General features: G+C 39.3%; 1 protein-coding gene across 1 annotated transcript in view; it reads left to right on the top strand.

Annotated features, from left to right (window-relative positions):
• CFAP47 (cilia and flagella associated protein 47) overlaps positions 1-12,020 on the top strand; it is a 2,734,468-nt gene that overhangs the window by 182,824 nt on the left and 2,539,624 nt on the right. Inside the window, exon 12 of the mRNA XM_086934611.1 lies at positions 9,673-9,856. Within this exon, the coding sequence (XP_086790737.1) occupies positions 9,673-9,856 (184 nt within the window). The remainder of the gene's footprint in view (positions 1-9,672; positions 9,857-12,020) is intronic.

Here is a 12,020-nt window from a genome sequence, read left to right as displayed (position 1 = left end):
CCTATGCAAGCCAAGGGGGGGTCAAACCTTCTTACTTAATCCTGCTAAACTTAAAGTTGTGCATAAGGGAAGAACCTTATTCTTTGTTTCGGAGATAAAAGCACAACAATACTTAGAAATTATGTAATAATTGTTATAGGGTGGAGGTCATGGGTAACACTGTACTTAGCTTGAATGGGCTGACCCCTTAGCAGTGTGTTATGCTACTTTACATTTTTTTTTTTTTTTTGCCTTTCTGGCTCTAGATGCACTCTATTTTTTCTATTTGTCAGGATGGTCAGACCCGGGCGGGACTCATAGCTTATACTCAAATACCATCAATGAGGGCAATAGCCCTTACGCTTCTGGTGGGGGGTGTTGGGGGAAGGGAGGGGTGGGAGGGAACAGTGGGGGTTGTGGGTGGGAAGAAGTCTTTCTTTTGGGGTGCAAGGTCATACAGTTGGAAGATGTATTTGTTTTTTGTTTAAGATTCACTTCTGGCAGATACCGAATCTTGGCAGTTGCTGCTCATGTATTTTTGTTTAGCCAAGTTTACTTAAAAATGTTTCATAATGGCTAAATTTTCGATATACTCTATCAATGTATGTGGTTTGAATGACAAAAGAAAAAGGGGTATAATGGCTCAGATGTTAAAAACTATGCGGGTGGATGTAGTATGCATTTAAGAGACTTATATTGCCTGGTCTAACAGAGGGACCTTAAGAGATCTTGGTTTGGAAGTGGTAGGGTGCTCTCGCCAGAACTGTACAACAAGAGGGGTCGCAATTCTTAAGAGACATGGAATGGGGGAAGTAAAAAGAGTTAAAGAAGATCTATTTGGACGATGGGTGATTGCCGAACTTAAAGTTGGAGGACTGATTATTACTATATGTTCAATGTATGGATCTATATTGGATGACTCTGGTGCGCTTGATCTTCTAAGTGTAGAGTTGGCACAATGGTCACCCAATATTATTTTTTGTGGAGACTTTAATCTACATTTGGAAGAAACATTTGATATTCATAGTAGTACTCCATATAATGGTAGGAAGAAGAAGGTATTTACAGCACTTAAAGGGATTATCCAAGAGTATAGACTAACCGATGTAGGGCATGAGAAAAAAATAGGAATGTTTGGGCACACTTTTTTTTCTGCACCGCACCAAAGATTCTTTAGATTAGACTATTTCTTTGTATTTAAGGGATTATACAATGACCTAGCGCAAGTAGAATATGAGGTTCTTCCGAAAGTTATTTCAGATCATAACCCCCTAATACTCAAATTTGAACTGAATACTTCTAATACCACCCGTTCATGGTCTTTTGATCGTAAATTATTGTATGACCCATCCTATATTGACCACATGAATGCTTGGATCCCGGAATTCTTTTCTAACAATAAAGGTACTACATCACCTGAAATAGTCTGGGATGCCTTTAAATGTGGGGTTCGGGGTGAAACACTGAGCTATTCAATAAGCAAACAAAAGGAAGCTAGATTCCAGGAAATCTCTGAAATTAAAAACCTTAGATCTCTAGAGGTCCAACTTATGCAAGCATACAATCAAGGATTACCTACTGAAACTGTTATAAACAAATTAACAGCTTTGAAAACCAAGATTTATCAAAGATTCGCTACAAAATTTGCGCAACAAGTCTCTGCCTTTAGGACAGAGCTATATGAAGTTGGAGAAAACTCTGGTAAATTATTGGCAAAGAGGGCGAGACAGAAAGCAGCTTTTGCTAGTATTAATAAAATAAATAATCATACAGGGACCACTGTCAGCAAAATGGAAGATATTCTGAGAGTCTTTAGTGATTTTTATTCTAAACTGTATGCTGATGATGATCGCCCTGATTGCTTAGATCAGATTAATCAGTTTGTTGACCCAGTATTGAACTCTACCCTATCTAATGAAGAGAAGGAGAAGCTAGACTTACCATTCACCTGGGAGGAGATTGAACTCTCCCTAATGTCGCTAGCTTCAGGAAAAGCTGCAGGACCCGATGCTATTCCTTTAGAATTTTACAAATTCTTTAGGAATGCGTTAAAATTAGAACTATTGGATCTATGTCTGAATGCACAGCAAGGTAACGCCCCTCAATCATGGCATGACTCTATTATTACGGTGTTTCTTAAAAAAGGCAAGCCTCCGCTATTACCCTCATCTTTTCGCCCTATTTCACTTATAAATACTGACAGTAAGATCTTTCCAAAATTTTAGCGGTAAGACTATCCAATATTATCTCCCCTTTAGTTTCTAAGTACCAACATGGTTTTATCCCAGCTAGAGACACTGTCGATCATATTCGACGTGTGATTTCCTTTTTGGATTGGTCCCAAGCAACTCAGTCTAATATTGGACTCGTATTTTTAGACGCTGAGAAAGCTTTCGACCGGGTTGCTTGGGGCTATCTCTGGGAAATTCTGCTCAGGAAGGGACTAGGACAGGGGATCATTAAAGCTTTAAAAACTTTGTATATTTCCCCCAGAGCGTACATTCTTATCAATGGGCAATTATCATCACCTTTATTAATTACCAGGGGTACCCGTCATGGATGCCCCTGCTCTCCCCTACTTTTTGCTTTTTACATTGACCCTTTAATTAACCGTTTTTTTTAGAAGCTAATATTAAACCCGAAAATCTAGCCAATATTAACTATTGAGTCCTTGCTTACGCCGATGATATTGTGATCACTACTACGGACGTTCAAACAGCTTTACCTATCATTGATCAGATTGCTAAACAGTTTGGGTTTTTTTCTGGCTATAAACTTAATTTGGAAAAGACCCAAATTCTGTGCTGAGGAGAAAACCCACCTGCAAACATCTCTACCACTTCAGAAGTTACATATTTAGGAATCAAAATTTCGTTACCTATAGAAAAGATTCCAGAGCGCAACCTAAACCCTATTATAACCGAAATTAATACCTCATTACAGCGTCTTGATCATCTACATTTATCTCTCTTTGGTAGACTTAACATTTTAAAAATGCTGGTTCTACCAAAGGTTCTATACTTATTTCGTACAATACCTTTGGATTTCCAACTACTTTATAAAAAAAATTTAGAGAGAACTGCACTTCGATTTCTTTGGGGCTATAAACGCCATAGAAAAGCTGCTAAGAAAATGATTCTTAGCAAGGAATGTGGCGGATGGAATGTCCCTTATTTTCTTTTTTATTATTTTTCTGCCGTTTTACAATACATTGGACCCTTAATTATGGGTGATAGAGTCGAACTTGTAGATTGTCAGACCCCATCAATTTATCAAATGATTCTGGGTGAGAAAGTTAAGGGTAGCTTTTTGAGAATAGTAGAACCCAGCTATCACAAAAAAACTAAATATAAGACGCTGAAATCAGCTTTTGGAGTCTGGCAAAAAATTCGAAAACATATAAAATTAAGGAAACTAAATTTCTACACTCCCCTTATATCAATGGAGCTATTTCCAGATTTTTTTATGATTTAACCATGTATAGGTGGCAGCAGAAAGGAATAAGGCATCTGGGTGATTTATTTTATAATGGTCAAATGGTTTAATTTCAGGATTTAATGACTAATTTTTCTGTGGGAAGAAACGATTTCTTTAAATATTTACAACTTCGTAGCTTCCTAAAGAATCATCCTTTAATTCCTCCAGTTAAAACTCCTTTACTAGAGCTTTTACCAAAAAAAACCCGGATAGGAGCTATCTATTTAAGCCTAATGCAGGAATACGGGGATGATGTAGGCCAATGTCAGATGAAATGGGCTAACAGTCTAGGTATATCGGATGTTGATATCTTATTGTCGATTAAAATGGCTGCAGAGTGTCTTATAACTGGGATGATGAAATCCCAACATTTCATGTGCATCCATAATCTTTACTATACTCCAAGTAAAGTTGTTAAATGGAGTACGACGGTAGACACGAACTGCAGTCGATGTGGATTGTATGCAGCCGATGAATTACACATGTTTTTTCTTTGTTCTAAATTATCATTGCTGTATCAACAAATTGAAACTTTCTTATCTATTATTTTGAAATGTGACAAAGATAACTCTTGAATTAGTATTACTTGGCGTAGACCACACTGTTACTAGGCCCAGACCAATCTCTTACTTTCTTTTTCTTTGCATGGCCGCAGTCAGATCCTGTATTACTAAAGAATGGATAAGCCAGGATCCCCCCATGTTTTTTATGTGGCGGGAAAAATTATTGTTTACGTATAACATGGAATCTGCTATTTATAAGCTTAAGGGGGATAAAAAAAGAATCATGGGGGAAAAATTTGGGCACCAATTGCCGAGTGGATTTAATTTTCTTTATTTTCTGTTCTATTTTTCTTCCATTATGTACTCTGTTAAAAATTACTATATATTTTGTTTTTTGAATATACTGTGTTATTTTGCTTACTATGCTTCACTGTATTTCCTTGCAATAAAACAATAAAACTTTATCAAAAAAAATGTACTGTACCATTTTTTATGTAATGAATTTATGATTTGTCACAATGTGCTGTTTTTTTAAAACTGTTTTTAATCTACCTAAATAAAATGTACAAGGTTTTTGTATGTCTGATTCATGCTTATCATTTACTGCTCCCTATTGTGTTAAAGTGGGTGAATTTTCCGTATGTCTGGTATAAAACTGTGGTTTACTCTTAAGTTCACCCAAAGGGGAAAACTTTATTGACAGCTCCGCTTCAACTTTAGCAATGACGGCCGTGTGATCTTTATTTTGTTGTGCGTGGCTCACCAAAATAAATTATGTCCATGAAAGTCAACATTCTTATTTATTTTTTGGAAGCACGGCACGCCGTGAATAATAAATAATGGTGGCAGCTGGTGGTTTGTTTTGTTGTGCACAGATTGCACAACTGTATTTCTACAAATTAGAAGATAACATTCTACTTTTGTTTCTTTCCAAAGGGGCACACCCGTTTAAACTTTAACAATGGCAGCACGCATTGTTTATTTTGTTGTGCGCGGCTCGCCAAAATACAGTAAGTCCAGGCACACCACAAAAAATATTAAAGAATATCATCTGAACATTTTTTCTTTCGTTGAGCTCAGCTCCCACAATTTTTTTGGGCGTGGCTGGCAGAACTCAGTTTTTACAACTTTTATACAGCATTTACAAAACATTACAACTTGTTTTGCCCCGGAGATAGGCAAGGCACAAGCAAAGTAAACGCAATCGCCCATCTCTTGGAAAGCAAGCCCCCAGCTCCTGCTTACAACCAGCCCCCAGCCAATCATTACGCTTGCGTTTTGTACACCCAATTATAAATCATTGTAACTGCAGCATTCCTAACTCCTATTTCTATAACATATTTCTACATTCAGGAACTTTTACTTGCAGCCTTTTGGCCTTGCATTATTTATTCGGTTTTTAAGCCATATACAGCGCAACATTCCCCTGCGAGCCTGTTTCTGTTGTAGCGCAGTTAATTTCCTACCCTTTAAACTCCAGCTGCAGCCTCTTGACAGATTGGGTAAAAACTTTAGCATTTGCAACACCATTTACTCTAACTTTCACCAATGCGAGACCTATTGCATTGCAAATGCTTTTTTCCTTTCAGTGTTCCTGCAGCATTTTCTTATTAAATGGGCAGCACAATCAAATAGAAAGGGGGGACATGCTGAACCTGAATGCACAACAGCAACCACAACCGAGTTAGAATGTTTATGATCAACAAAATCGAAACATGCAAGCGCCCTTCCTTTAGAAGGGGGTTGATAAATTACAGGGCCGAATACGTTCAACACAGTTTGAAGATGTTTTAATGTCCGTATTTCAAAAAGATTTCTTTGAAGGGGAGGTCTGGAGCAATGCTGGGTCGTAGACAATGAAATAAAGTAAAGACATTCCTATGACACATTTGTGAGAGACACAGGACTCCCACTGCTGTCACAAACTGGTGCTCAGCATGCGCACATGTGCAGGCTCGCCTCCTCGCACCCAGGTTCACACCCCATCTATATTAGGGAAGCTCATGCTTGCGTTAGCATTTTTTTTCTAACTCTCTCTCTTTTCTCCTATCCTGCCTTCTCCTCTGCTGTACTCCTAAAGTGACGTCACTGGAGGCAACTGACAGTTTACCTGAAAGTCCAGAGTCTCCATAAAGTCATTGGAGAAGTGTGGTTCACTGGTCAGAGCAGGCAGACCCTGAAGCAGAGGTCAGACCCGGGACCAGGGTTCAATTCCCGACGCGGCAGGGTCTTGAGCTCAAATGTCCATGGACTCGATAATTCTCGCTTCGGTGCCTGACCTAATCATGGGTTCACACTCTGCAACTCTGGGCATTAAGTTTGCTTAATCTCCACAACGGCCCCCGCGGCGGGATGCCTGGCTTTCACCTTGGGGATGCCCTGTAGGGGCTATCTCACAGGGAAAAGCCAGGACGGGTTCCCAAGGCAAGCGCGGAGATACCCCTTCGGGGGTCGATTCTGGCGCTATATAATAATAATAATTGACAAACATCATTTTGGAATCTATGCTTGTAAGAAATTAAGAATAAGTGAAATGTTTTCATCTTTCTCCTTTTCCACCTCTCTCTTCCCATTTGTGAGCTATCTTGGAGCATTGACAGGATCTTGACAGAGTGTAGAGCCCAGTAAGAATCTATACATTCCCAGCCTGTCTATAATTAGGAGGATGTGTGAATAGATTTGGGTTCACTTCTGACCTGGCCAATTTACTGCTTAAGAAGGATTAAAGAAGAAATGCCAACTTTCTGAATATCCTATGCAAAAATTGTAAATTCTGCATGATTTCTTAGTAGAGAGATTAGACCCCTACGTATAGATTCCATAGACAGTGCGTGATCAGAAGATATATGTGTTTGCTATTTTTTCACTGTGTTCCAGAGGTTGAAATGTTCCCTCAGATGAAAAATACCACAGAAGTAGTGATTCTGCCATTATTTATTTATATGTGCATGCATTCAGAACTAGGACGCAGGTAAACTGCCCCACATTCGATATGGCCAGAATCCAAGAATTTTGATGTTATCTGATACATCGATTTCAGAAATGCAACAAAACGTTGAACTACTATATTATTCTTTTTTAAATCTTCACACTATCCTTTAAATCTTGAGTAAGCAAAAAAGTATCTGCACTGGAAATTGATCAATAAATGATTGAAGTTCTTCCAAAATATAAACCTATACAGTAAAAATATTAAACTAAGTCACAGTAACGTTTTTAAAACTGTTCATGCCATAAAGTGTGCAAGCGCCGTGGCATTGGAAGGTTTATGTTTTGCACACTCTTGCACAACAGTTTCATAACTTCGCCAACAGCCGCATGCCTGACTTTTTTAATATTTCATCACTGTTCCGTCCTTTTGATTTTTCTGTTCTGAAAAATGAACTGTAGTATTGTTGTGTGCCCATGGATCGCCAATGTCTAGGCGCAAGGCAACCTGGAAATCTGTCTAGCAATGCATAACTCAAATAACCTAGTTATCACAAAAGCAAATTGGCTAGACCTGTGGTCCAAGCCAACAAACTTTTTTTGAAGCATTCTATTAGAGCCAATACACAATACAATATTCAATGCTCTCCTAGCAACAAACAGCTAAAAGCGGCTAAATACTCTATCTGCAATTAAACATTTAAGTTGAAACTCAGAGCAGTCCAAACACAAGAGTCTCTACAATGTCCTGGTAACTAAGTGGAGCAAGATTAAGTGGGAAAAGATAGGTAAGAAAACAACATCTCTCTTGACTTCAGCTGAGGTAGTCACCAACACCAAACATTGCAGGGCACATCTGTCAGTGGGCGGTCTTTGAGGAACCTGAAATGCACACTCCATTCCACATGGACATAAACTCGCAGATTCCTATGGCACCAGACTTACAGATTGGGGCTTTGCCCCACCCTTGTGTTCTCCACATAGTTCTGGCCAAGACGTTGGTCTGTAGACACAAGGACCTTCCCACAATAAGCAACTCTCCGTCTGGCTGGTTGCCAGACTAATCTCTCCTCGCAATCCTCAAGAAGTCGCCACAAACTGCCCGACTCTCCTGCCTACTTCATTTGGTACCCCAGCTTGGATCTAGGAAGTTTGGAACCTTGATTCCATGGAAACCTGTTTCCTTCTTATTGTTGTTCTCACAAAAAATAAGCTTTCTGTGGACTTTCAGAATTCCACCTGAAGGGGCCCTCAACGCACAAGCACCAAGATGGACCCCTTCAGGAAAGTCTCATCATCCTTATCATGCAAACATTTTGTGCCTAATCAACCTATACCTCAGAGTCCAAGTACTACTAAAGCATCATTCATAATCCTCTCCTTCCATCACTCCTGGGAACTCCAAATTTCTCAAGTAAGATGCCATCCTTCACATATCTTCCAACTCGTCTTCTTCGGCTGGACCAAACTATTGAACTCATCGTCTTAAAGTCCAAAAAAACACCTGATTAGAACTGAAGGAAAAAAGCTTGCATTTTATCTTCCACAATTGCAAAGACCTCAGTGACACCTCCCTCTGTCATGACTACTCTGATCTGAAAGGCATCAATCATTGCCTCCATGAATGTTACAGTGGCATCAATACTGTTGACAGAAGCTGCTTGACAGCAGACATCCGAAATGACTCTCAATGAGTCAGTGGCCATTCAGCAGTCCCCTTAAAGACTATCATTAGTCCTGGGGCAAAGAAGCGACCTCTCTCTCTCTCTCTCTCTCTCTCTCTCTCTCTCTCTCTCTCTCTCTCTCTCTCTCTCTCTCTCTCTCTCACAATCTCTCTTTCTCTCTCTCTCTCTGGGTGGTGGCCTTATCCTCTTCCTCTTGTCCTCTACCAGATATCCAAACGGTATCAAACTAAAAAAAAGCCAGAGCAATATTGGCACGCTCAAAGTCTCGCTTCATTTGGACACAGAATCCCAGCCAGCAGCCTAGGACCAAGCACTTAGAAAAGTCAAAAGGTGGCACAGTCCCCTACTGCAAGTCCCACTGCAGCTCCTCCTTTTGTTTTTCCTCATCCTCTTCCATGCAACTCTGCGCCCGGCGGGGGACAGTGGTTGTTTGACCCACTAGAGTACAACTAGGTTGATACAAGGTTTCCCTGTTCAGTGCCTCAGATAAATCTGTCTCCGTTTCAAAGCACTACTGCTCCCACCCCCCAGACCAAAGCAGGTTTGGTACACCATTTTAAACTAGAGTTCAGCAAGGGGGGTACTACTTCTCTACTCTATAGCTGGCTGGCTGCAAACTGCTCTCCATGAGATCATGTCTGTGATGGCACCATCACTTTCTCAAACAGTGACAAAACTGGAAGACCACTGGCTTAACTTTTTCATGTGCCAGATACGCTGGAATGAGGGGGAACCTGCACCATGTCTTCTATAGTGGCGTAAGCCTTGGAGCTTAACCCACTCCGCCTCCCAGCACACAATAAACATATCTTATTAATAACAAAACATCAAATATGCTCATACTGCATATTATTACAACAAATCACAAACAACACCAGAATGATCTGCGATGGAATCCTCAATCCAGGGTGAGATAAAAACAAGCCAGATTAGTGTTGTTAGGCCTTATCAATGAAATATGCGCATCATCATGATGAGTGTAACTAAACATGACCTATTGTTACATAGTGCGTATTGTTGTCTGTTTTTGCTAATGAGGGATATCATATCAATTAGTATGGATATTAACTGGATTTTATTTTTTGGGCCTACTTTCACAGGGAGTTTGAAGAAGTGAACAATCCAGTGGACATTGGCCTTAAACCAGCATCAGGCCTCCGACCACCCAAGATCTCAGTTGAAGATATTTACAAAGAGCAAGCAAAGTCTAAACCACCTCCTTCGCGGAAGGGACGTCTGCTGACAATGCGAGAACTGGAGGAATTCAAAGCTGCAGCAAACGAAGTAGGTTACTTGTTTTACTATTTGTCTGTCACTTTTTTTTACCTATCAGACTGTTATTAAAAAGGTGTTTTGTCCAATAGATAAAGAAAAATCTGTATGTCTGTGAATGAGTCTTCCCCTCAAATGATTAAAATATGTTTTGTACTGTGCATTTTATGCAAAACTATATGTTTGAATCCTCTACCTTGAAGTTTTAACTTTCCTTTAAAATGTAAATAAATAATTTTATTGTGGCTTATGATATTGAAATTGCTTTTACATAGTCCTTACTACCCCTGACAAGGCATTTGAAATGCTTTACTGTGAGTAGCATGGTACCCGGAACCCAATGTTAGTGTTCACTCCATGTTATGTAATTTTATTTGTATAGCATACGTCTCACCTGGGAGGTATCCTGGTACTGGTTTTTCCGATTTATCTTGTGTTCTCAAAGAAACCATACCATGCATTCACTCTAGTTTCTTTGTGGTACATTAGTGACTTGAGTGTGATCATGAAAGGAGGGTTTGTGATGAGCAAATAGTTGATGGAAAGAATAGATATTGTTAGGTTGCAGAGATATATAGTTTCGAAGAAAGATATATGACAGGCTTGCAATTTAGAGTAGTCAATATATACAAGAGACATTCAGAAGGTAAAAGGGAAGGACAGGTGCATTCAAAATAAACTAGGGAGGTAAAAATAGTAAGTTTATGTTAATGTCAATTTTTCATGCAGAGTTTTAGGAATATAGTGGGTGGAGATGTTGTTTTGCAAAAGCATACACGTTGTGGATGCAAACCTTTAGAAAATACATTTTTTAATTGTACTCTAGAGGACTGTAGTCTTTTTAGAGAAGCTTTAGCTTTCAAAGTAGTGGCAAATACTTTCCTCACCGGAAAAAGAAACCCTAGTGCTTTGTAAGACCCCTTTTGTAAGCGACCATTAAGCAGTGCGAAATTTAAGCACCTCTCAGTACCCATAATTACCATTTAAGAACACAATTGAGAAAGCTCTTGTGCAGATCACCCCACTGTAGTTGTGATCTAAAGCTTGAAACCCCAGAAATGACACCTGTGTCTACCTACAACACCAGTACATTCAATACTGTGAAGTATTGTTAAAGTTCATACATGATATATTTAAATAAACTGTATATACCTCAAATTAACAGGGAAGATTCATTCAGCTGCCTTTGTTCTCAAGAGACCACATGGTGGTTGCCTTTTCTATGAACCATAGAATGTCCATAACACATAAAATATGCCATGTACGTATGGAATGTTGGAACACACATTCCCTCTGCTCATTTTCAAGCATTACCTATCAGATTTAGCTGGAATTCTAAATCTCAACTGCACTAGAATGGTGTGAATATTCTTCTTAACTTCAGAGACCCCTTAATGGCTGGATCAGATATGGGTTATAATTCTATTTTGCCTTAAACATTTGATCTTTCTGTGTAAGATTCTAATTGATCATATTTGATTTAGATGCCGGCAGGCCTACACAGAGTGTCCTCACCCTGGGTTCTGCTTCTCTTCCTTCCTTCCTTGAGACACTTGCCTTGCAATGTTAAATCATATTGGCCCCCATAAATGAAAACTCTAAAGGGTTCATAGCTATCTTCACCCCATATAACTTAGTAACTGTTCTCTTGTTCTCTACAAAAACATTAACTCTGTGCAGTTGGAGACAGAAAATGATTTTGATTTCACTACTTGTTGTTTTTGGTTTGTTATCCAATCTCATTGTTTTTCTAGAGTTGCATGAAGTTAATTCACACAGAGGCATTCTAAGCATACCTCTTATTCATGGCTACTTACTGTCTATGCCCAGGAGCACTCTTCACACTCTGGAATGTTACCCTCACTAAGTGACTTGGTTATCCTTATCAGTGAATATATCCACCATCTTGCAAACTAGCAAGTACATTTCACTGGCTGTAAGGTAGTGCTGAATATGGACCCTAAAGCCCTTGATAATCAGACAGAAGTCCTTCTTGTTCTACTGTATCTACAATTACTGTTTGATACAATGGACCCCACTGCATTACTTTAGACTCAACAATGTATGTGAATCTCAGTTACATTACTGTTATAAATCATTGTGGTACACTCAGCCTCCCTTTGACCCTTCCCAATATCTTCAACAAAATTCTTTACAGCACTCATATGAGCAAAAC

The sequence above is a fragment of the Lissotriton vulgaris genome, chromosome 8 (assembly GCF_964263255.1).
Source record: "Lissotriton vulgaris chromosome 8, aLisVul1.2, whole genome shotgun sequence".
NCBI lineage: Eukaryota > Metazoa > Chordata > Amphibia > Caudata > Salamandridae > Lissotriton > Lissotriton vulgaris.
This window is presented reverse-complemented; position numbering and strand designations above follow the sequence as displayed.